Below are 27,500 nucleotides of genomic sequence, written 5' to 3'. Positions count from 1 at the left end.
TTTTCTTTTTGCCACTTTCTCTCAATTGCTGGAAGGGTACTTTTTGGGCATTTTGTAATCATTGCTAAATGCCATACAAATGACCTCTGTGGGTATGTTAAAATGCTGAAAATTCCACGTAAGACTAAGAGAAAGAGTAAACCCACACAGACACCTGTGGGCCATTTGGATAATGCCTTGGCTCACCTTGAAGTCTTGCCATTTCCTAATGAGGCAGAACCACCGCAAGCACTTTGTTTACATTACACTGGAGGTGTTACAGAAACATTAGTAAATGTCAGGTCACTAGCAAGGTGCTTAAAGATGGCCTGTCAACATTTTCTCATTGCCTTGCTATGCAATGCTAGTTTCCAGAACATGCAGTGCGTCTGATACCAAGTGTAAGAAACCATTCAGATATTTTACATTCCATCCATCCTGCACAGACCACAACTTAAAGAAGCAATATATCTCAACAGACTAGCTACATATCTCATCAAGTGTTCCACAATCATGGCACAGTTGTCATTATCTCAACCATAGACGTACAGCTGAAAAACAAAAAAAAACAAAACAAAACAAAAAACAAATAAAACATGCAGGTGTTGCCAGTAAACCTGCAGGTGAGTGTGTCTCCAGGGCGGGAGGTTAGGTAACCAGAAAACGGTGACCTGCCCCATATCATGACATGACGAGTAGAGAAAGGTTTTGTGCAACATCACACACATCCCAGAGCTATGGTGGGCAGTGCACAGCAGGACAACGTGAACAGGTGCCCTAGACATTCAGTGGCATCACCAGTAACAGGCCCTGTAGAAAGGGCAAACAACAGCCCTTATCCCAAATCTCTCACTCCAGATCTCTGTCCCAGTTTTTACACTGTCCCCCTCTCTTCTCTTCTCTCTCTCCCACTCATCTTCCTGTCCACACACTCACACATACACCACACACACACACACACACACACACACACACACACACACGCACAGAGAGAGAGAGAGTGAGGGAGAGTGCTCGAGAGAGAGAGATGCCTTCTTTTTCAGCATGCACATAAAATCATCAGCCACAGGTCAAATGCATGAATCGCTCTCTCCTTCTCTCCCGCCCCCTCCTCTCTCAATCCCCCTCCCTCTCCCTCTCTCACTCCCCCTCTCTCCCCCTCTCTCCCTCTTTCTCTCTCTCTCTCCCTCTCTCCCTGTGGGTCACTACTGTTATGAGTGTAGGGGGAGCAATTAGAGCTCATTTCCACCAGGACAGTACAAAAACACCTCACCCATTTACAAGCCTGAGCTGTCCTCTGTAATCCAACAGTCATCCATTCCCTGCTAAAGAGACACTAATCGTATGTACAGACTCTCTCCCCTCTCGCACGCCAGAGAAAATGACCTCCAGAGAACGAGACATTATTAGTGCAGAACACTAAAAGCAATCTTCTGCCTAGACAAAAAACACTATTATCAGAAAAAGAAAGATAGAAAGGAAAAAAAGAAAGAAAAAAAGAGGGAGAGAAAAAAAGAGAGAAAGATGAAATTTACAGTGGAAGAGGGCCATGGAGAGAGGGATAGATTGAATGAGAGAGCGAAAATAGGAAGAGGGGCTGTACGCCGGGACAAGAGAGAGAGAGACGTTTCGCAGCTGGATTGGAAAATCGATACTTCATAAAGGTCCGCCGATTGTGTCCGACCTTGAGGAATCCGCGGGCCGGCGCGCGCGCGTTTGTTGCTTCCCACCAGCTGGCCAACGTAGAGGAAAAAACGAGCACGCAGCAGTTTGGCCTCTTCCCTCCACTGGGTCGATCTCCCCTTGTACTGTAACTCCACTGCTCTTAACACCCCCCCCCCCCCCCACACACACACATCCCCTCCCCTCCCCTCCGTTCTGACTACTGCAGAGAAATGCTTCATCTCTGCAACAAAATCATAAATCCTCTCAAAGAGCTCAGCTCAGCGCGCAGAGAGGAGCTCCATACGTTCGCCTCAGCCAGTAGATTATCGGGATGGGAACAGTCACAGCAAACACATTCAATTTGAGCCAAGACTGGCAGACTAATAATACCTGTGGCTAAGACTTCTCTCATCGCAGAATTCACCGAGAAAGAAGTACGTCACGAGAAGTTTGTGCAAAGGCGACGTTTGGGCATCCGTGTGGATTCAGAGCAACAGGCACGCTAACAGAAATAGCTCCCAAATAGTCTCCCATAAAGCAACAAGTACATAAAGCTCCTCCTATCCTATCCAAAGTGACAGGAAGATAAAGTCTGATGGATGCAGCGAGTGTACGGATGGATGGAAGGCCAGGTGACCTCTGGGAGATGTGATGTCACTGCTAATCTGCGACCTCATCGAAGGATGACGGCTGCCATTGATCATTTTAAGTGGCCTGACAGGCGTTTGGCAGATCGGGAGTGGTTCAGTGTAAGTGGTCTCTTCTGGAGACACGGCAGAGACAGGACTGTCTCCCACTCACTTAAACACCTGACTCTAGTCTGAACGGACCAGAGACTGAACTCCTTCTGTGTCACTGGTGTGCATCCCACCTATTCGACATCATCGTAAATGAGGGCTAAGCTCTCTAATCTCTGATTCCTCAAATTTAAGGAAATCAAATCAAATGAATCCAATCGAATATGTACTGTATATTCCATTAGGTGTTTTTGTATCTTGTGCCTATGCTGTGTGTATGCTAATGCACTTATCCAGACAGGGGTATGGACTCTTATCTCTACCCAGATTTGCCACACAAACCTGAGCTGGAAATATAGCCTCTTGATGCGAGGGCGAAGTGTCTCTCCAAATGAACTACCCCATGATGACAGCCTCCCCCGTATGGGCTGTCAGTCTTCTCAAAGTTACTTCCTGTTAAAAGGGAGGTTTCTCTTGCCCCTGTTCACTTAGTGCTTCATTTAGGAGGTTTAAGTTAAACTTACTGTAAATCTGGGCTCTGTATAGGAGCCGGAGAGATAGCTATGTGATGCCGCGACATAAACGCAACTGAATCGATGACAGAGGACAGGCACATGCATAAACACCCCTTGAACTCCGTTCAAGCATACAGTGTAAAGAAAAAGATTCCTCATCTACATAAGTTCCTCTGCAAATGAGCAGTGCAATTTATGTTTTGGAAAACATTCAGAGTGGAAAAAAAAACAAAGTCTGTCTGGTTGCTGGCCAAGAGGCTGGCTGCAAGAGAGCATAGTCAGCTGCACACTTGGCCTTGGACATATAAATAATTGGCCAAATATAAGCCTTAATCAACACACCATTGGCAGAGAGCTTAAGCAACTATACATAAACAAGGCAAGGCGGCAGACATACAGACTTTTAAAAGCCAGCGGAAACTTAGTTCTGCAAAATGACTAAAGGCTCTTTGAAAAGTCCCGACCATGAGTGTTGTGTACTTGCATGTGTATCTTGCGTGGCCCACTATAATCCTGGTTTAATTGAGGCTCATTCAGCCTGATGGCACTGTATGGGATGTGCTGGACAGTGGAGATATTTTAAGTCTCAAGGCTCAGCCTGCAAAGGCTTTTGTGCTTGATAGAGAAATGGGACACACGCTGTGATTGTCCTGTTCTCCTTGCTTTCATTTAAGTAGGCTATTGCTCACACACGAACACACACTCTTCACACACATGCGCCCGCACACACTCACATACACACACACACGCACGCGCACACACACACACACACACACACACACACACACACACACACACACACACACACACACACACACACACACACACACACACACACACACACACACACACACACACACACACACACACACACACACACACACACACACACACACACTCACACTCCACACACACCTCCCCTGGTGCACACAGTGACTCACTTCAATGTCAGACAGCGCAGACACTTTCCATCTCACCAGGGGCATTCTGGGACAGTGGAGGGGCCTCGATGGCACTCCGGGGCAGATTCAGTGGTGGTGGTGGTGGTGGAGCTGGTGGGGGGGGTTGTGACCTCCTCGGCCCGTGCTGTCATCTACTACGGACAAGCAGGCCAGGTTCTCAAGGACACTCCAGGAATGCTATTCCCGGCAGCCATACAGGGGCCTGATGGTATCTACTGTATAGATGCTTTCAACTGCATAAACAAACAAGTGCATTCCCAACGCATTCCCACTGAAAACAACATGGACCTAACGGTAACTTTGGGATCAAACAAAATTCGAATAAGATGTTGATTTTTTAAAAGTTGACATTTTTTAGAGGATCATGCTAAAGTCTGATTAATTTTCATGTCAAAGTTATCTGCGTTGGGTTTGAACGTTTCAATCGGAACGCCTCTAGGAACGAACTGAGAGGGTCTATTTATTCTGACTCGTACTGTAGTTACTCGTCCCAAGTTCAGGAAAATCAGCATAGCCCCACTGCTGCATACGCTTATTACAATGGCCTCCAGCTATCCAACATTTTTTTTGCTGTTGTTTTTTTTGTTTTTGTTAAAGCATCCAAATATTGAACAACCGTATCCAAATATTGAACAGCCTTCGCCACACTTCACATTCATTTTAGTGTGAATGCTTTACGAGGTGCGAACCTCTGGCAGCACTGCGAAAGGGCATAATGAGATGAAAGAGGAAAGTGTTGAATTGCAAAACGCCCTGGCTTGCCACACAAACCTGAGCTGGAAATATCGCCCTGGCTTGCCACACAAACCTGAGCTGGAAACATCGCCTCTCCGTCTTGGCACGAGGGCAACGTGTCAAAAACACCTCCAAAGCAAAGAACACCTCCAAAGCAAAGAACTCCCAAGCATGAGTTCTCCCAGTGGAACAAGCTTGGAAAGCAGGACAACCAGCACGCCTAAAGCCGACATAGGCCTACAACACGGTTTGCATGTCTATGAAGGAAAAGAAAGTACTTCACAACCATCTAGAAAGAAAAAGCGACTCTCAAGTCAAGAATTACTAGAATCATCCGACCTCACGGATACTGAGCACAGTATTGTTCTACTGATAGAAGAAAAATTCAAGAACCTGGAGAAACTTAACAAGCTCGATATCCTGGACACTCTCTTAGGAGAGCTAGCCGACCTTAAAAACATGGTGACAACTTTCCAAAGCAAAACAGTCGAATTACAAAGCGCCATAACGGGCATGAAATCTGATATAATCAACGTTCAAAGGGAAAATGTTCTGCTGAAAGAAACGATACTGGATTTACAAACTAGATCAATGAGAGACAATCTGATCTTCAGCGGGATTCAAGAAGGAAACGAAGAGAACACAGAAGAAACACTGAAGTCATTCATGGAGAACGAGCTTAAAATATCGAAAGCAACTTTATCTGAGATTACCTTTGCCCGAGTCCACCGGATTGGGAAGAAAAGATCCTACGCAGATGCGCTTCAAACGGGAGGGATAGCCGTGGATCGGCCAACCGAGGGTCAACACGAACAACTTCCCCCTGCCACCAGACCATCCAAAACGCCCGGACCCAGGCCTATCGTGGCACGGTTTGACTTCTCCAAACAACGCGACTACATCAAAGGCCTCGGGAGAAGACTCCAAGGCAAGCCGTTTGGCATAAACGAACAGTTCCCGACTACCATACTGGAGCGTCGCCGGGTTCTTCTACCCGTTTACCGTAAACATCGGAAGGACGGGCGCTGGGTGAGTCTGGTTGCAGACAAACTTTACATTGACAATCAATTGTTTAAAGATCCTAATATCACACCATGGCTAGAACAAAAGACGATGTAGAGCAATATTCATCTCAGCGTGATCAGTGCGGACAGTTTATTTCACTCGTGCTATGGAGAACATGCTCCACTAAATTAAAACTTCAGTATCAGGACAATAAGAACACTCCTTTATGCTTTCTATATGCTCCATGTTGTTGAGACATTATTTGCTTGCAGGCTGTTACAGGCTATAGCCTACCCATATTTAATTTACAAATCCAAAATGGCTCTGAATACAGGCTAAAAGGCCATATAACATCAAAAGGCCAATCCAAACCTATTCATATCCTCAACCTTCGACTCCAGTTTTCAACGCCTTTATGCATCACCTACGTGCCTATGTAAACATCTGTCTACATCTCATATATCAACGTAGGCCTACCACTGCTTTGCATAATAGATGGTTAAGTAAGCTTACAGCAGTTGCTTTGCATGTTGTTGTGTATGTTATTTTGTTTAATGTATGTTTGTTGTTTTTTGTGGGTATATGTTGTATGTTCTGTAATGTATACTTGTCTGTAGGTCAAAGTGTTTACTTGCCTTCTCATGAAGACTTAAGCCTTAAAGTAGCAACATTGCACATTTTCGTGGAAAGATATCACAATGTAGGGTCCCTTAATACAGGTCTTAAACTATCTGACCCATGGTAGTCCCAGTAAAGATAATGTCTTGGAATGTAAGGGGATTCAGCTCCCCAGCAAAAAGAACAAAAATATTTAATCACTTAAAAAGACTGGGATCTGATGTCTGTTTTCTACAAGAAACCCACCTCAATGAAGTAGAATCAAAAAAACTAAGAGTACAATGGATAGGGCAAGCATACCATTCTACGTTTAATTCTAAAAAGCGAGGTGTTTCTATCTTAATTGCTAAAAAAATTTCCTTTTCATGCATTTCTTCTTTGACTGACCCAGAGGGGCGATATATAATTGTGAATGGGACAATTGGGAATAACAATATAACATTAGCTAGTGTATATGGCCCTAACACAGATGACCCTGCCTTCTATCATTCTTTATTTGTTGCACTCTCTAATTTTCCAGATTCGGTTATTATTTTAGGGGGGGACTTTAATAACATATTGGATCCACAAATGGACCGCTCTTCATCAACTCCCACACAGAAAATGAATCACTCCTCTTTGACACTTAAGCAGTACATGTTAGAGAAGGGATTGATTGATGTGTGGAGACTGAATAATCTTATTTCCAAAGAATACACTTATTATTCAACGGTTCATAAAAGCTTCTCCCGACTAGATTATTTTTTGGTTAACAACTCTTGCGCATGCAAAATAATAGATACAACTATTCACAGTATTATCATATCAGATCATAGTCCTGTGAGCATTACCCTCCTAGTAGACCAACACTCCTACCCACCTCCTAGGTGGCGTTTTAACACCTTGCTTCTGAGTGATAAAGAATTTTACAATTATTTTAGTTCTGAGTGGGATTCTTTTTTGTACAGTAATGACACTCCTGACATTAGTGCATGCACACTGTGGGAAACTGCTAAGGTGTTCATGAGGGGGAGAATAATCTCATACTGCTCATATAAAAAGAAAAAAGACAGGGCAGAAGAACAACAACTTTTGAGAGAAATCAAGAGACTGGAAATTCTGGTTTCTAGGACACCTGATGGACCAGTAAATAAAGAGTTATTGGACGTTAAGCATAAATTGAATAGCATATATAATAAAAAAACAGAAGAGATATGTCTCAAGCTCCGACAACACCATTTTGAGTTTGGAGACAAGACAGGTAAACTCCTAGCCAATCAAATTAAACAGCAACATGAGAAATCAATCATATCTTCAATCATAGATGCATCTGGCACTCCATCCACAAATGCTGAGGCGATTAATGAAACCTTTAGATCATTCTACAAAAAACTGTACTCCTCAGAGCAGAATGCCTCAGCTCAGGAGATAGATGACTTCCTAGGGAATATCACCTTGCCTAAGTTGTCTACAATGCAAGCAGAACATTTAGAGAGGCCCTTCTCATTGGAGGAAATGACCAAAGCCCTCCATCTCATGCCCAGTAGGAAATCTCCAGGGCCTGATGGCTATCCGGCAGAATTTTATGAAACATTCTGGCCTTTGATTTCCCCACTCTTCCTGAAAATGGTAGTTGAAATACAGCAAAAGGGTATCATACCCCATCACATGAATACAGCATATATCACACTCATTCCCAAGCCCAATAAAGATCATAGCCAATGCTCCAATTATCGTCCTATATCTCTGATTAATGCAGATATCAAAATCATAAGCAAAATGATAGCAACTAGAATGGAGTCAGTCATCACACCATTAATACATTTAGATCAAACAGGCTTCATTAAAGGAAGGCGATCTTCAGATAACACCCGGAGACTGTTTAATCTAATTAGTGCCTACAGGAGCAACCTCACTAAATCCAATTCACAATTCATCATAGCCACCCTCGACGCTGAAAAGGCGTTCGATAGAGTAGAGTGGACGTTTCTCTTTGCAACATTAAAAAAATTTGGTTTTCCCATGTACTTTATTAATTGGATAGAAACTCTCTATAAGTCACCACAGGCCTCAGTAATAACCAATGGAGTCATCTCCAAATCATTCCAGTTACAAAGGGGTACCCGGCAAGGGTGCCCCCTATCCCCAATGCTGTTTGCTTTATTTATGGAACCCTTAGCAGCTGCCATCAGACAATGTGGAGGGATAACAGGAATAACATCTGAGAGTTACCACCATAAAATAAGTCTTTATGCAGACGACATTTTATTATTTATTACTAACCCTTCATCGTCACTCCCACTGATCCATAAACTAATAAAAGAGTATGGCAAAGTGTCAGGATATTCCATTAATTGGTCAAAATCGGAAATATTGCCCGTGTTAGATGCAACAAACATGAATTGGAAGGCTGAGGAGTGGAATCTTCCTTTTAAAGAACCTTCTAAAATAATTAAGTACCTTGGCATTCAAGTACCGTCTAACCTGGATGATCTATTTAAGATTAATTATAATCCCCTGTTGCAGGACATCAAAGATAGCCTTGAAAGGTGGAATAAGTTGCCATTATCCCTGCTCGGACGAGTGTCCACCATTAAAATGAGTATTCTTCCAAGGGTAAACTATCTTTTCTCCATGATCCCTGTTACCCCTCCCCCTGGATGGTTCACCTGCCTTAATAGCGCCATCACCAGATTTTATTGGAAAGGGGGTAAAGCGCGAATCAGTTTGAGTTCGCTTCAGAGACCGAAACAAAGTGGAGGACTTGGGGCCCCAAACTTTCAATATTATTTTTTAGCACACCAGATCTTACATGTCTGCCATTGGATTCAAAATGATAATCCTCCATGGTTAGACATTGAAAAGATGTTAGCTCACGGGTCGAGATTGCAGAATCTTTTATTTATGGATAAAACCATTCAAAAATCTATAGGTTACGGTGGTAGTACAATCAACACATCATTACGAGCGTGGTGGAAGACAAATGAAATACTCGATTCTAACTTTTCAGTTTCCACTCACACTCCGCTATGGAACAATCGAATGTTTCTAGTGAACAACAAACCTTTGTCTATGCCAATATGGAAGAGGGAAGGGGTAACAGAAATGGGGCATTTATTTAGTAAGGGGTTCTTTATGTCCTTTAAGCAAATTCAAGAGAAATTTAATATTCCAGACCAATGTTTCTTTGAATATATACAGTTACGGGAAGTGTTTAAGAAATATGTAAGCATCAAGAGCTTTAACAACCTCAGTTCTTCCCTATATGATAAATTGTGCTGTCTAAAGCCAAAGAAAAAACTTTCGCAAATGTATAAACTGTTGACATCTAACAAAGAAACATTGGCAATTCCCATACATAAATGGTCCAAGGACATAGAGAATCTACCTAGAGACTTTAACTGGCAAAACATATGTAACAACACATTCTCTATGTCTTGTAATTCTAAAGTTCAGCTAATCCAATATAAAGTCTTACATAGAGCGCATATAACTACAAAACAACTCCATCAAATGGGATTTGGTCAAAATAGTAAATGTCCACACTGTCCAAATGCTATTGATGATTATTTTCATGCTCTCTGGGACTGTATTTGCATAAAATCTTTTTGGATAAAAGTGATCAACATCTTATCTGAAATGCTGAATTGTGACATCCCCTTATGTCCCATTATTGTACTTCTTGGTGACCTGTCTAATTTAGATGTCAATAAGACAGTGAAGCCCTTTATTTTGATTGCTTTCACCATTGCAAAAAAAACAATCTTGCTAAATTGGAAAAACAGAGTCAAAATCTCTACAAATCAATGGCTAAATCTTTTAACTAATCACTCAAACCTAGAAAAGCTTACTGCATCTTTGAAAAACAACATAACATCTTATGAAGACTCATGGTCCCCTTTTCTGCAATATTTCCAGTGCTGATCCCTCAGCCAATGAACTCTGACACTACTATTTATGCTTCTCTGTAACAATTGTGAACTGTTGCTGCTCAATATATCTAGTTATGATTAAGTAGCTCTGTAAACAGGCAAACGTCATGAGTATGTCTATGTTAAATGTTGTCATTGTGTATTTTTGTGTGTCATTTCTATAATAAAATTATTAAAAAAAAAAAAAAAAAAAAAAAAAAAAACACCTCCAAATAAAAGCAAAAAAAAAAACCCTCAAAAAAACAACAAAAGAAGAACACAGTGACTCAAGGATGGGCAACACGATCTGTGTCGGCTGGAGCCATCCTCGAGGGCACCGTGCTCCCTCATCCAAGAGGGGACATCCGGCTCCTAATCCCTGTCCACATTTAGTGACAAGCACACGCAACACGCCCTCCGGCTGCTGAAGACAACGTCCTGCTTAAAACACAATCATAATAACTGTGCATTAAATCATGTGACGGCCCAGTGGTTGCAGCACCAACACAACACAGCTACTAGGGTCATTCTCCTGCATTATCACTAGAGCTTGGTCTCTGATATGTTAATGCTTTAACCAGCATTCATCAACATGACCTGCCCTAATGCAATATTACACACCTCATTACTTGATGATTGCCCAGAGGAGCATAATGTGTTCTTTCAGGAAATAAATAACTGTTTAATTTAAGAGGCTTTGATCAACATTCGGGTGGATGTGATGATTCATTTGCATGTTGTTTGTTAATTTGTAATACCCATTAGCGCATGGGTTTATTAGCGGAGGGTAAACAGTGGAGTAGCAAACTAGATGAACATGCAGAGGACTGTGTCTTTGGGTATTCATGTGTGTGAGTGCATGAGTGAGTATGAGAGAGCACACAACAGAGAGAGAGAGAGAGAGAGAGAGAGAGTTTGAGTGAGTGTGTGAGATAGAGAGAGGGAGAGAGAGAGTAGTTGTGTGAGAGTGTGTGTGTGGGGGTGTGTGTGTGTGTGAGAGAGAGAGAGAGAGAGAGAGAGAGAGAGAAAGAGAGAGAGAGAGAGTTGAGAACACATTGTTAACCTGACTGGCAAAGATTTTGCACTGATGGTGAATGCACAGTTCACTTGCCAGTCACTCAGTCTGTCCCCAGCAATCTTTCCAAATCAGCTCAGATGGAAAGAACAAGAGGGAGTTGACATGAGCCTAGCCTTCTGGACCAGATGCAGAAACCGGTGTCAACAGCAGTTGGCAGAAGTACACCTCACAGATGTTTATTGTCAGTCCTTCTTCAAGCTCCTCACACAAACACCACTAAGTGTTTCAGGAATTATGTAAACAGGCACTGTGCTGTAGCTTAAAAACCTTAACGTGCACGTAATTAAAAACTGTCCATGGAACTAAGACACAATTATGTGCATATGCAACACAGTTTGTTGCCATTTGCTTTGAAAAAAAACCCCTGAAATGTAGGCTGCATTCAGGATGAAAATAGATCAGAAATACGATGAAGCAAGACAACACCATGGCGACTCACTATGCTGTTATCATATCAAAGTGTTTTAGAAGCACACCTGTGGTGCCATGCCAACACAAAGCTGCCCCTACGTCTCCATGGCAGCCATTCTTTTCTCCTCCATCCAAATCCCCCTGTACTTCAGGCCTGTCACACTTCCTACCCACGGAGGTGACTAAATCAAACTGGGTCACCTTGACCGTGACTCATCCCATGCTGAAGGGGACCGAGAGAAAAACAGAACGTAGGGGGGGAGAGCAAAATATGCACACTTGTTTCCTAATGCCCATGCACACGTTCTAATTGGCATTTGCAGGCTGCGGTTCAACTCCTTGGGGGTGTTTCATCAGGTTGGTGTTCACAGGTAGGGGACACAGAAACGATAATAACCTGACTTGAGGATGAAACCACAACAGAGCGTGAGCGAGCATTTGTACATTCTGACGGAGTGCTTGGTTTGCCTGGCAACCATCGTAAGAAAGAGAGCGAATACGGTAAAGAAAAAAAGGGGAGATGGAATATTCCGGAGCTCACTTTTAGGCTGAGGGAGAGTCTGAGTGCTGTGAGGAGGGTGCAGAGAGGCTGAACCGGGAGGCCCAGAGGGAGGCTTCACCCTCTCCAGCACCCACCATCTCTGGGTGGGTTACGGTTACCCTCTGGCCACGTCTCCAGCCCTCATCAACTCTGGGTGGAGGCCGAGGCAGAGAGGGGTGGATGCTGCTCCAACAGCCGGCCGTTGGCATCTCTTGAAGCAGCGCAGCCTAATGAATTCTTGACTGGAAATGTAAATGGAGTGGCTGTTTTTTTTTTTTTTTTTAGCATTATTATTCACGCCATATCGTAATCCATTTCTTGTAAAATATTTCACCCCTAAAACCTTGGCCTAGAACACACAAGACTTAATAACCTTAGAATCCATTAACCGTCTGCCAAGTGAGTGCCAACTAATCCCTATCTCACACTGCCAGGGTGCTGAAGTCTGTGGACGGTAAACAGAAAAAGGCCTTCCTGGGTCTCTCTGGCATATCATAAAACACTGCGCACGGACCCAGTGGCCATAAAATGAGATTATTTACTGCTGATATCTCACAGACGGCAATAACCATCTAACCCTGCAGGAAAAGATCAGGGCCTGTCTGGCTCCACAAAGGCACGCTTTTTAACCAGATATGAGTCCCAAAGGGAGTGCCAAAGACATGGCAGCACCACCAGCACCCCCCCCCCCCCCCAACCCCCCCCCCCCCCCCCGATTGACACTGTTTATCAGCTCCATTTACATACACTTACATGGCAAAGTTAGTGAGTGGCAGTGCAGGCCAGGTTATCCATCCTCTCTATTCCCCTGGGAGTCAAACTCATATCGCAGTGTTGCTAGCACCTGGCTTTATACGCTACATAAACCATTCCTCATTCTCACACACACATTCTCCATTCTCTCTCTCTCTCTCTCTCTCTCTCTCTCTCTCTCTCACACACACACACACACAGAGAGAGAGAGAGAGAGAGAGAGAGAGAGACAGACAGACAGACAGACAGACAGACAACAGTCACACAGCTTATTTAATTTGCTAGGCATGCACATTTACATCAGATCTGACCATAACAAGCAGAGGGACAAACACTGATGCACCTGACGGTCTTAATGATGGACAGGCATCAGGTCTTTGTGTGCTAGTTTTCCACACTGCATAGAACAGAGCAATAACCAGTGGGGAAAGGAGAAAGAGAGAGAGCGAGAGAGAGAGAGAGAGAGAGAGAGAGAGAGAGAGAGAAAGAGAGAGAGTGAGAAAGAGGACAAAGAGAGAAAGAGAAAGAGAGAGAGAGAGAGAGAGCGAGAAAGAGAGAGAGAGGCTGTGCAAAACTGCTTACGCCATGAATAATAAAAAGGCCAATAGAATGGACAATGCACACTAATAAAACTGCTGAAGCCATTCTTTTCACATTCTCGCTGCACTGACTTGTAAGTGCAAACCTGACACTTAGCCGTGTTACATAAGTTTGTGAGCAGGCCAGTTAATTGTGGAGGGAAACAATGTGATGCTTCAAAAAGCCAAAATGGTGCAGTTCAGTTGAGGGTGACACTCACCTTTCCTGGGGTCAGCACTCCACTGTCCACTGGGAGCCTGCAGATGATATGAGAGAGAGATGGGGGGGGGGGGGGGGGGGTTAGTGGAGAGTGAGAGGGTGGAGGAGAATATATTATGGATTCAAAAATCAAATAGGCGTTAGAGACAGATGGAGGGAGAGAGAGAGAGAGAGAGTGAGATGGAAAGAGAAGAGATAGAAAGAGATGGAGAGAGGAGGGAAAGAGAAAGAGATGGAGAGAGAAGGGAGAAAGGAAGAGATGGAGAGAGGAGGGCGATAGGAAGAGATTGAGAGAGGAAGGAGAGAAGAAGAGACGGAGAGAAGAGAGAGAAAGAAAGAGATGGAGAGAAGAGAGAGAGAGGAAGAGATTGAGAGAGGAGGGAGAAAGAAAAAGAGAGGGGAGGAGAGGCAAAACAAAGGAGAGAGATAGGAATAGATGAGAAAATGAGAGAGCAGGAAATGAAAAGAGAGAGAGAGGGATGAGATATGAATGAACGGGAGGCGCTCGCAGGAAGAGGAGAGGGAATGGGGGGAAGAAGGAAAGTCAGGAGGGAGGAGAAGAAGAAAAAAGCATGAGAGATAAACGGAGTTGGCTCTGCACCAGCTCTGCGGTTACAATCTCTAGTAGCGCTCGACATCAATTTACCGGCACACTCGCTAGACATCCGGCAGCCCCCCCCCCCCTTACCAACAGGAGAACACAAAAACGAGGAGCAGCACAGGACACAGAGAGACCCTGAGTCACTAAAGCACTCCACGTTCGGTCGAAGGCAATCTGAGGCTAATGGACTGTGCAACAGCGTGAGACAGAGCCCATGCCACATCTACAGAGGCGGTTGTGTCGCCGACCCCCCAGAGTTCTCAATCAGACCCACACCATTAGGGCAGGAGGGGGCACCAAGGAGGGGGGCAGTGCCATCCAGAGAGCCTGGATGGACCCACGGGGCAAACCTGGCGGCTTATCAGTGGCATTAAAGCTCTCGTCCTATCAGAGCGTGGGCACACGCCAAGCCTTTTTTGATTCCTTCCCCTCAGGTGGCATTAGCATAGAGTGACTTCTGCAGAGGAAGTGCCAAAGACAAGCTCAAGTCTTTTAGCATGTACGCCAAAAAAACGTGGCGTTTGTTTCGAATTCCACACAGAGTTCTGAGAGTCTGGGAGGACATTAGGTCAAAGTGACCGCTGCACTGAAGGTTTTGGAGAAGTAGTGGAGGTAGTGGTTTTACCTTTCATATGATGAAACATTTTCAAAGGAGTTCTTCACACATGCAGGTATATACACACACACACACACACACACAGACACAGACACAGACACAGACACAGACACAGACACAGACGCACACACACACACACACACACACACACACACACACACACACACACACACACACATACACACATACACACATACACACATACACACATACACACACACACACATATACACACACACACACACACACACACACACACACACACACACACACACACACACACACACACACACACACACACACACACACACACACACACACACACACACACACACACAACACACACTTCAATAGAGGATTCCAGGGTGTGTGGACTGCAACCTTCCTGCAGGAGCACTCACCCGGGCATGGCGAGGCTGAAGCCGGCCGAGGTCTCGGCGATCTGGCCGCTGGGGATCCAGCGCGTCTCGTCCACGATGGTGCGGGCGTGCGGCAGGCGGCCCACCTCCCGGGCGGCCACCTGGAGCTGCTGGGCACTGCGCAGGATCAGCACGGCCTCGTCGTGAGGGATGGTGCGGAAGCAGCGGGCGTTCACCTCCAGGATCTGATCTCCCACCTGGAGCAGCGCAGAGAGAGAGAGAGAGAGAGGGGGAGAGAGAGAGGGGGAGGTGGAGAGAGAGAGAGAAAGAGAGATGGAGAAGAGAGGTAGAGAGAGAGAGAGAGAGAGAGGGGGGGAAAGAGAGAGAGGTAGAGAAAGAGAAAGGGAGGTGGAGAGAGAGAGAGAGAGAGGTGGAGAAAGAGATGGAGTGAGAGAGGGGGAGAGAGAGGTGGAGAGAGACAGATAGATGGAGGGAGGGAGGGAGAGAGAGAGCAAGAGAATGTGAGAACCACTCAGCCACACACGCACACAAACACAAACCATACAAAATTAAAAGAATGATCCACATCTCCTCGTGATGATGTTTACGGTCATCATAACTTTGGCTAGGCTACGTGGAGCCGAGCGCGCGCTCTCTCCAGCCCCTCAGCGCTGACCGATGAGGCTACTCAGAGCCTGTGGGTGGACACAGACAGCTCTGCGCCGTCTCACTGAGCTGACACTGGACCAACAAAAGCCCTTAATTTAGTCAAGAGTGCGGACAAAGGAGCGCAATCCTCTGCCTAATTCAGCCGAATCTGCTGAAAGGTGATTATCAATGGCGCGCCACGGATCAATGCAACGAGCATAATTCATACAACGGGCTCCGCTCTGGTCGAGGCTTGGCGAGGACTGGAAGGAATCAATGGTGATAACGCTGTTGTTTTACAGAGTTATGTCACCACGCCAGGCGTTGCCATGCCATAATCATCATCATTCAAGGTCCCTGCCATTTGCACTCCATTCAACTGTAATGGTGAGTCGGGAGAGAGTGAAGCTGTGAAGGTGATGGGCGATGTTCATTCCCTTGTTCATACATGCATATCAATAGTAGCACTCTTCTCCTTTAATCTTAAAACGTATGTGCTGGAAACCACACAAACTGTGTGCTGTCCCTATCTGGACACAGAGATGTGTTAGAAAACAACGGAAGTTGTCTTAATTTCAACACATATTGTCGTAACAAATATCAAAAGTAATGTGTTGAAAGCAACACAAACTGTGTTGTCAAAAATCTGCACGCAAGTTGTCATTTTAAAAGTGTTGGCTCTGTTTTGGACATTGCTTGCGTCCGTTTGCACTGCTTCGTTCCGATGCCTTGCTCGATGAACCCGAACGGCATGGCTGCTGGCATAGCAACCGCCCGCCTTGTTGCCGCCAGAGCTCTCTGCCCATCTCTAAGTGTTCCTGAAGAGAAAGGGATGTCACTAAGGGAAAGCTACATGCAGGGGATGTCGCACAGACTCTCCTCCACTGCCAAGCCACTCGCGAACAGGAAAGAACAAAAAAGGCCTGCAAGACAGAGCGCGGAAAGGAAGACATCATAACACCTCAGGTCCTCCAGAGAGACGTGTGTTTCTGAACAGACGAGAGAGAGCCTCAGTTCATTTCCTCGTTTGGCTCTTGTCCTGGGGAGGCGAGCGGAATGGAGGGAACGGAGGGAAATTGGATATTGACTCTGCCGCGTTTCCTCCTGGTGAACGCTAATGGGGTTTATGCAGCAGCATCAGCAGCGCAGGGGCTCCATCACTCAGCGCTGTACAGTGCAGAGGCCTATGGGGGGCCTGATTTATCACCTGCACAGGACTCAAGGACCAATCGCACGGACCCCCCCCCCCCATCTCACCCCCCCATCCCCATCCCCGTCTCTCTCTCTATCACACACACACACACACACACACACACACACACACATTATCCTCTCTCTCATCATATTACACTAACACACACAGGCACATACGGACGCACAAACCCACACACAAGCACATTCACACCCTCTAGATAGAGTGATACACATACAGTACACACACAAAGTGCCTTATTTCCCAATCCCCCAGATATCGGGCCCCCCTCTCTCTCTCTCTCTCTCTCTCTCTCTCTCTCTCTCTCTCTCTCCCTCTCTCCCTCTCTCTCTCTCTGTTACAAGTCCTTGGCCTCCTCCACCCCATGCACTCATCTGTGTGTTTGTGTCCCTCTGTCTTTTGTCTGCCACTGGCTCTGCTCTCCGCGTCCTTCCATCTGTCCTTCGGTCGACCCCCAGCCTGTTTTTTCCACCGTCCATCTTTTCTGTCCTTCGAGTGTCCGCGGCCTTTCACGCAAGCGGCAGCGGCTACGCCAGCTGAGACGAGCAGGAGAGTTCTCTCGGCGCTCAATGCCAACCGTGCGCGCCAGGCTTTTATTCCCCCCCGAGTAGCCCGGATACACCGCCACAGAGTTCTGCCTTTGAGTCACCAAACTAGATCAGAAATATTCGATTCGTCCACTCCTCTCCTCTGCCGCGGCGGAGACATTTTCAGACATTTTGAAAGAGGTCACTTAGTGAAGGGTAAACAAACATGGTAATGAGATGCAAATGGTGTTGCATTTGGGTTGGTGATTAAGTGGTACCACTGGATCCCTGGGAGGGAACAGGTGCACTGATCCATATGCCGTGTTCCCAGACCTTATGAACAGAGAGAGAGAGAGAGATAAAGGAAGATATATAGAACGAGGGAGAGGAAGGAAAGATAGACAGAGAGAGAGAGAGGAAGAGAGGAAGAGAGAAGAGAGGAGGCTAATTTTAGCGACCGGAAACACTCGGCTGGCTTTTGATGGCCTCCAGGTGGCCTGTAATAAAGAGGGTGTAGAGCCTGAGTGATACTGGGGGGGTCAGTAATAAAGAGGGTGTAGAGCCTGAGTGATGCTGGGGGGGTCAGTAATAAAGAGGGTGTAGAGCCTGAGTGATGCTGGGGGGGTCAGTAATAAAGAGGGTGTAGAGCCTGAGTGATGCTGGGGGGGTCAGTAATAAAGAGGGTGTAGAGCCTGAGTGATGCTGGGGGGGTCATTTATAAAGAGGGTGTAGAGCCTGAGTGATGCTGGGGGGGTCAGTAATAAAGAGGGTGTACTGTAGAGCCTGAGTGATGCTGGGGGGGTCAGAGTAGATAAAGCAAATGTGCAAACCCATCGCAGCTCCTGCACCATCACCACCACTACCACCACTACCATCACCATCACCATCACCACCACCACCACCACCACCACCACCACCACCACCACCACCACCACCACCACCACCACCACCACTACCATCACCATCACCATCACCACCACCACCACCACCACCACCACCACCACCACCATCACCATCACCATCACCACCACCACCACCACCACCACCACCACCACCACCACCACCACCACCACCACCACCACCACTGCCACCATCACCTCCTCCTCCTCCTCCTGCACTACTGTCCCCCACCGCCACCATCAACCTCCTCCTCCTGCTCCACCACCCTCACCTCCTCCTCCTCCTGCTCCACCACCACTATCACCTCCTCGTCCTCCTGCTTCACCACTGCCACCACCATCGCCTCCTCTGCTGCATCACTGTCCCCCGCCACCATCACCTCCTCCTCCTGATCCACCACCACAACCTCCATCACCTCCTGCTCTACCCCCCCCCCCCCCCCCTCCAGTGACAGCAGCACGTCTTTGCCCAGCGGGCGCCTGACCAGGATGAGATGCCAGGCGGGCACGGCCGGATTAGCGTAGCGGTGACAGATGAACACGCCCGCGTCCTCCGCCAGCAGGGGCCGCCAGGCAGCCCAGGACCCCAGGTGATAGCAGCACGCTCAGTCCAGGTGTGTGTGTGTGTGTGTGTGTGTGTGTGTGTGTGTGTGTGTGTGTCTGTCTGTCTGTCTGTCTGTCTGTCTGTCTGTCTGTGTGTGTTTGTATACCTCAGTCCAAGGGAAGGGGTTGGTATGTGTGTGTGTGTGTGTGTGTCTGTCTGTCTCTGTGTGAGTGTGTGTGTGTGTGTGTGTGTGTGTGTGTATGTGCTGTGTCTGTGTGTATACCTCAGTCCAGGGGAAGGGGTTGGTGTGTGTGTGTGGGGGGGGGAGGGTGATGAGGGAATGGGGGTGACAGCCATTATACCCAGAGTCAGGTCATGCAGATGGGGACAGCAGTGAGGCTATCAGTCACCTCGGCTCAACCTCCACCCCGGACCATTACACCTGGATTTTTAATTTAGCCCAGCCTTCATTAAAGCAAGAGCGGAAGTCATTGCCCTCGCCAAATGAAAAGGGAGAGCGAGAGAGAGAGAGAGAGAGAGAGAGAGAGATGGAAGGAAAGATTTGAGTTATTAAAACAGACAGCGAGAAGTAGAGAAGGAGCGAGAGATTGAAAGAGAAAGAGGGGGGTGGGGAGATGTTGCTGGAGAGTGTTGATAAGATGGAGCGGGCGAGGAACCAAATTGACTTTGGGAAACTTTGTCTTGTTCTCATTCCAGGAGGTTAACAGCAGCTATTAAAACATATATTCAAGGACATTCCCAGTGGAGCCTCCGCACAGACAGAGAGATAAGCGAGACTTCTTTGTGAAACGTCACGCGACAGAATCTTTTGCCGTGAGTTTGCCATTTTTTTTCAATCTGTTAATCTTGATGAGGACTGTTCACTGCTTATTCTCTGGTCATTTCGTGAATCCGAATCTCTGAGCGTCCGGCACACTGTATATCTAGTCACATATTCCACAAAATATAAAGCAAAAAAGAGCAAATATTTTAAGTAGATCCAAATGATCCTTTGATATTTAGGTCAAATGGACAAATGTCTCTGTGTGTGTGTGTGTGTGTGTGTGTGTGTGTGTGTGTGTGTGTGTTTCATCTTCCTTTTAATCTGTCAAATGCTCTCTTTCATTTTTTTGGAATATATTTTCATGCACTCACAGAATCTTTTTTTTACATGCCAATAGTTCCTTTCACCTTTGAGACCAGACATGGCATTGTATTCGTGAGATCGAGTTAACTATTTCCTTTGAAGATGTGATAGAGGAAGCCTTTGAAAGGAAGAAGGCAAAATATGCAGAACCGGTAGCAGAGGTAAGAGAACGTGGTCGGCAAGCGCACACAAAACCACTGGAGACAGGTGCTAGAGGCTTTGTAGCAAAGTCAGGCCGACAACACGTCACGTTAGATTTTGGTTTTCGAGGACAGTTAATGAAAGGAGCTGCAAAACAGCTATCGGCGGCTGCTGAAAAGGCAAGCCAATGGCTGTGGCTGAGGTGCTCACAGGCTACTTGGGGTCATGTTGCAACCTGAAGTGACCCTGAGATGACCCTGAGATGACCCTGAGATGTGTGAAATCTCGCCACTATGGTTCTGGAGAGGTAGATGTTGGAGCCTGCATCAAGGGCCTGTGTGTTGGTTGGATATATTGCTGATCGTATCAGAAACGGCCACACCAATGAAGAGAGATGACTGAAGAATGAATGATATTTCTTGGTACAGTATGTTGATATGTTACTGATAAGAGCATAGCCTACACCAGCAACAAACAGGAATGACTGAACATGTGTAGACATCTGCTGGTATGTGTGGGTGCCCGCATCAAGGGCTTGCCGTTCTGTCTGGTTAATATTGCTGATCGGATCATAAATGGCCACAGCAACGAAGAGGAGTGACCAAAGAATTTGTCAGTATTTGTTGGTGGTGAACTCATCATGAATGTGGAGGGGGGGGGGGGGGGGGGTCTGGGACAACAGAAACCACTGCTGAGCCTTTTGGGAGGTGTCGTATAGTTGCAAACAATACAACAAAGAGAAGCTACAGTCCATGTAGCTTTCACAACAGGGCTATGAGTTAGGTGTGGAGGAGAAGTGATCATTAAACAACAAGGTCTTGAGATGTGCTTTGAAGAAAGGAAGAGAGCGGGGCTTGGTTGTCCTGGCTGTTGTGAGATCCCCTACCTCTAGCACTAGGAATTGAGTAGCTCTCCTGAGTATATGTGGAATGACACCTCACCTCACCTCAGAGCAACACACTTGATCCCCACAGTCCTTCTCTGATGCAAATCTACTCAGCTACCCTCACCTAGCTTGTCCACTCTCTTGTTCGTCCACTTTCTGTCAGGTCGAAAGTGTTGGCCGTAAACCCCAAAACATGCTTGTATTTTTCACTTTCCTGTGATTTTGAGGAGGGAAGATTGATGCTGAAAGGAGAGTGTTGTGTTCCATTGGCAGCCTGCAGGACAGACTGGTGAAAAATTGGGTAATTAACAAGATTGCACAATTAAAGCAAAAGAAGAATGCCCTTTTAGTGAGCTTTATTACCTGAATGGCGTGACAGGGCTTCAAAATCCTGCAATTCTCATTTAAACTGATGAGAGCCCTGGCCATATGTTTTGTTATGTGAGGAGTGTGTGTGTATGTGTGTGTGTGTGTGTGAGAGAGAGAGAGAGAGAGAGAGAATGTGTTTCTTTGTGGGTGCGCACGTGTGTGCCTGTGTGGGTATGTGTGTGAATGTGTGCCTGTGTGTGTGTGTGTGTGTGTGTTTGTGCGCGTCTGTGTGTGTGTGTGTGTGTGTGTGTGTGTGCACGTCTGTGTGTGTGTGTGTGTGTGTGCGCGTATGTGATTAACGGAGGGGAGGAGGCCTGCGTGCCACTCAGCAGTGCGCCACTCCTGCTCTCTGTGGGCGATTTGTCAGCCAGACGAGACCCCAGCTGTTGTGCCATCTCGGCCAGGTTCAGAGAGAGACAATCCGGGCTATCAAAGGCCCTCCAGCCAGTCAGCCAGCACAACAAAGCCACTGCAGCCCGCATGAAAGACTCACAGATCGCTCCAGAGGCATGAGAGGAGGGGGGGGGGGCACCACCACAAACAACAACAACATCGCCAGTAGTAATGGCACAAACAATGATGACACGACAAATCCCCCCCCCGCAAAAAACATTTCCATCTCAAATGAAATTCTGCCAGCCTCCTTCGAGGCTGCTTTTAAAACAGCCGTCACTCAAACGCCTACTTTTTTTTTCTCGTGTTTTTACGTTCTCCGGGCTGACACAAACTCAGGTTTGTCGGCGTCGAAAGAGCTTAGCTGAACTCCAGGTCACTACGCTGGAGATTAACAGCTGACCCTCGCAAACTCTCTGCCAGAGTCAAGCGGGGAGAGCATGGGCCAACCTGGACATAAGGGCTGGCAGTAGATACCAAGAGGGTGCAGGTGAAATATGACTCAGTCCAATTGTGCAGGCAGCTCACAACAAAACTGGCAACTTAGGACAAAACTGCCGACTCAGAACAAGCACAAAATATAAATATAAATGTTTAGTAGAGCATTCCAGGATCTTTTACCCTCAGATTTCTGCCAAGAATTTAGAATGTTTCTCATCTCTATGTGAGTCAGTTTCATCCACCCAGACATCAAACAGACTGAGTCGAGCCGTTGCAAAAGCAGAAGAAGAGAGAAGAAAAAAAGAAAGAGAAGAGGGGAGGGGAAAAGAAAGAGAGAAACTATTCCAGCGAGAGCCAAAATGGCCACCTTCTCTCACCTCATATGACCCAGTGGCTCAGAGAAAGCAACTACCCCAGTGGAATATTACTGTTTGCGACACTCAACCGGCAAAACACAGTTACTCTTTAAGAGCCATGAACATGCCTGCAAACTTCAATTACCTCCACCCAGCCAGAACAATGAAAATGGACACATTTGTGCTGGGAAGACGCAAAGGCCTGTCGCTCCCTCTCAGCATTTACCCTTAGTCCGACCTCTCCTCTTGCAAAAGCACCAATAATTCAATTCCATTCCATTTCATTTCCGCGGCACTCTCGTTGGCGGGTAACGCCACAAAGACGCCGCGAAGACGACGCAGGAGCCGAAGTCACCCAGCAGGGGACAACCAGCCTCTGCTGCATCTTTCATCTTCCTGTCAGGACGCACTTGCCAAGATGTCAGGCCCCTATTCAATCTTTCGCAGACTATATTTGGATTTACTGAGGGGCTTGTTTTCACATCTTTTCGTTGGCACGAGGTGTGGCGCCGAGACAGAGTGGCCTGACAGCACGGATTTGGGAGGGCATGTTTTAGCCCCGGAGTTCTCACATCACTCCCCGTCCCGTCGAGCTGAGACCCTATTATCTTTGCCATATTACTCATGTGGAGGAACAATATTTGGGTGAGCTTGGACAGACGTATGCAGTATAGTGTAGCTGGTTCGGTGAAGACAGGAGAACAGAGTAAAGAGTCAATACTTGATGGAAAATGTAAGTCATTATGCAAGTAAGTGAGAGAATGGATGGATGAGTGAGTGAGTGAGTGAGTGAGTGAGTGAGTGAGTGAGTGAGTGAGTGAGTGAGTGAGTGAGTGGGTGAGTGAGTGAGTGAGTGAGTGGGTGAGTGAGTGAGTGAGTGAGTGAGTGAGTGCGTGAGTGAGTGAGTGAGTGAGTGAGTGAGTGGGTGAGTGAGTGAGTGTGTGAGTGAGTGAGTGAGTGAGTGAGTGAGTGAGTGAGTGAGTGAGTGAGTGTGTGAGTGTGTGAGTGAGTGAGTGAGTGAGTGTGTGAGTGAGTGTGTGAGTGAGTGAGTGTGTGAGTGAGTAAGTGAGTGTGCAAGTGAGTGAATGAGTAACCAAGTGAGAATGACAGCATGTGCTGAGTGCAGAGAGACACAGGTGATCTGATCGAAACAGAGTGGTGGGAAAAGCGCCAGACATGCTGGAGACACAAAGATGACACCGAGAGAGAAAAGCAACAGGGTGATGCACCCCAGACCTGCTGGAGACACAAAGATGACACCGAGAGAGAAAAGCAACAGGGTGATGCACCCCAGACATGCATGTCAGTGAGCTCAGCTTGGGATCAATGGAAAAATCAATCAGACACTTTGCAAGCTGGTGCTGCTGTGCACCGCACAATAGTATCTCACAATATGCATTCTGAAGATGCACAAGCCAAATGCACTGTCCAATGTACCTTACAGGAAGAGCATACCTTTCTACAACTAAAGTGCTTTCAGTACTGTTGCATTTTCTCATGGTCTGCACTCTTGATGCAGCTCAAATAATAACAATTACAGTCCTGGGGTGTGTTTCCCAAAACCATAGTCACTAACCTGTTAGCAACTTAGTTGTTTGGAAATGGGAATCTGCATTGCAACCCACAAAGTTGCTATCTAACTTAGCTAACTGACTAACTAACTAACTTAGTTATCTAACTAACTAACTAACTTAGTTAGCAGCTATGGTTTTAGGAAACGCACTCCTGGTTGTTGGATCAATCAGATGTGGTTTGAGCTGAACGACCAGCAGACACCAGCACCATGCCACGCTGGGGGTCGTGGAGAGGACAGGTTGGTTGGGTCGTTTGGCCCTCCCTGCCTTCTGAATGTGCAGCCCTGGGATGAGATAAGAGGCGCTCCACACACATGGAGCTTACGCTGCACATTTCACTGGTAAAGCAGGATGGAGATGGGGATGTGGGAGAATGGGGACGTGTGTGTGTGTGTGTGTGTGTGTGTGAGAGTGTGTGTTGGTTGGGGGCATGTTGGCGCCACTGATCTATAAAGAATACCTGGATAGAGCATCTACGTCAAAATTCTGAAGCCTACATGGGGGCGGCCATTATGGGACCACTTGCCATAGGAATGCATAGACAGTAAAAGACAGTAAAAGAATGTTGCCGTTCTGCAACAATGGAATTGGAACACCTCGCCGCCATTATGGGACCACTCGGGACAGTTCCATTGGCTTCATTGTTGATGGGTCAGCAACAATGAGATAGTCTATCCAGGTATTCTTTATCCACCTTATTCCTTAACCCGGAAATATGTATCGTTGCGATGGTTACGAGACTGTTTTTAACTTCCGTTCATTCTGTTAACATGTGCGTTCTCCGTAGCTAACTAGATTATGCCTCAACTTAGATTTCGTTCGAAATGTTGACAATTCTGCCCTCAGCATGTATATACTGCATCACATATAACCGATATAAAATAGAAAAGTTGACTTTTATATGCGTTATGATATGTTAAGCACCGTAAACCGTCACGTTAAAACAGATACAATGCAGCTTCGCCGGAAATAGAAAACCGTCTCGGTGTCATGGCGACCCCCATTGTTGGCTGCGGAATATCGTGGATAGATCAGTGGTTGGCGCGCGGGAGGCCTTACCATGAGGCCAGCGTACTCCGCGGCAGAGCCCCGGTCCACTCCCGTGATGTAGATGCCCAGGCCGTACTCGGCGCCGCCGCGGATCATCAGGCCGAGGGGACGCCCGTCCTCCATGTTGACCGTCACCTGAGCAGAGGAACGGAGGAGAGGTTCCAGCACTGGACAACACCTGCCACCAAAATGTCCACAGTACTGCACAGACCAAAGATGGCTTCATGAGATGTAACGGTCTCAGTGAATATTGAATATTACATATTTCAACATGTTAAAAAATAATGATTGCAAGATAAAAACCAGATCATAGAGACATGCTCCACATGTTCAACTTACACAGACATGGCCATACACACACACACACACACACACACACACACACACACACACACACACACACACACACACACACACACACACACACACCGACACACACACACACACACACACACACACACACACACAGACAGACAGTGTTCAGTGGCCTATGGTGCGTCTCAAGGGACAGCATCTCTTTCTCTTTCTCTGTCTCTCTCTCTCTCTCTCTCTCGCTCCCTCGAACAGAAATACACAAATATCGATCTCTGCAGTCACTTATAGTGTCCTATTTTCCCATAAGAGTGTTTAATTAACAAATGATGGCTTCTTGTGTCTTACAAGCACTTAATTGCCCCATTTGAGGCTCAATGGATCTGAGAGCAGATCTCTATCAGGACTGGGGAGGAGCACCACACCCCTTTCATGTCACTCACAGTCACAGCTGGACTGATGCTCTCAGAATGGATAATTGTTTCCCCATATTGTAAACAGATTACCACAGGACGCGGTCAAAGACAAATAAATCTTTTTTATTTGGATGTCTGGTGCCGCTGTGAGATGACTGATCGGACATCAGAAGGGTCCGGACATACAGATCAATCACGCTGACACAGAGAAGATGTCCAGGGGCGTGCGAAGCCAAAGGGACAGAGAAAAAGAGAGAGAAAGAAAGAAAACTATGAAGAGAGAGGGAGAAAGAGAAAGGGAAAGAGAGATAATATGAAACAGAGAGAGATGAAACACAAGAGAATCAGTGGGAGACAGAGAGATGAGATGAAGGATGAAAACAAGCGTGAGAGAGAGAGAGGGAGAGAAAAACAGAAAGAGAGAGAGAGAGTGAAACAAAGAGAGAGAGGGAGAGCGAGAAACAGAGAGAGGGAGGGAGAGGGAGAATGTAAGTGTGATTTATCTCTCCGCTGGTATAAAACCACCCATTCTGCCAGTGAGTTTTCATATTCACGACACCCTCACCCCACCCCAAGCCGCAGTCCAAACAACATACATCACTGTCACTTCTTTAATTAGAAATCATCTCTGTTCGCCCATGCTCATCCAACACTACCACAGAATATATGTATCGATAATTCCCAAAAATTATCTGTGGACATTTTTAGCCCGTTAATTCCCCCCTCAGTGCTGTGTACACAATTTACTTGGGGGAGGAAGTTAATGTAGTTGGGGGAGGAGGAGGAGGAGGGGGGGGGGGGTCGTTTGGCCCTCCCTGCCATCTGAATGTGCAGCCCTGGGATGAGATAAGAGGCGCTCCACACACATGGAGCTTACGCTGCACATTTCACTGGTAAAGCAGGATGGAGATGGGGATGTGGGAGAATGGGGACGTGTGTGTGTGTGAGAGTGTGTGCATGTGTGTAATGTGTATGCATGTCTGTGTACTGTATGTATATGTGTGTGTGTGTGTGTGTGTGTGTGTGTGTGTGTGTGTGTGTGTGTGTGTGTGCGTGTGTGTGTGTGTGTGTGTATCTGTCTGTGTGTGTCTTTGCTTGTGTGTGTGTGAGTGTGTTTCAGAGAGAGACTGAGAGAGGGAGATATGGAGAGAGAGCGGCTAGTGGAAAAGGCTAAACAAGACCTTGAGGCATCTTGTTTTGGCCTCATAGTTGAGAATGATGCTGGCGGCTCATATTAACCTCCATGTAACCCTGGCCTCAAAGGCCATTATCCAGAGTCAGTGGAGTTTAGTCTCACAGACAGACACAGAGATGGGGAAAC

The 27,500-nt window shown here is 46.6% G+C and overlaps 1 protein-coding gene across 1 annotated transcript in view; it reads right to left on the bottom strand.

Annotated features, from left to right (window-relative positions):
* whrnb (whirlin b) overlaps window positions 1–27,500 on the bottom strand; it is a 58,452-nt gene that overhangs the window by 12,561 nt on the left and 18,391 nt on the right. The window contains exons 6-8 of the mRNA XM_062543853.1: window positions 25,461–25,586; window positions 15,306–15,520; window positions 187–205 (exon numbers count right to left, since the gene is read on the bottom strand). Of these exons, the coding sequence (XP_062399837.1) occupies window positions 187–205; window positions 15,306–15,520; window positions 25,461–25,586 (360 nt within the window). The remainder of the gene's footprint in view (window positions 1–186; window positions 206–15,305; window positions 15,521–25,460; window positions 25,587–27,500) is intronic.

This window comes from Sardina pilchardus, chromosome 8, assembly GCF_963854185.1.
Source record: "Sardina pilchardus chromosome 8, fSarPil1.1, whole genome shotgun sequence".
Taxonomy (NCBI): Eukaryota; Metazoa; Chordata; class Actinopteri; order Clupeiformes; family Clupeidae; genus Sardina; species Sardina pilchardus.
This window is presented reverse-complemented; position numbering and strand designations above follow the sequence as displayed.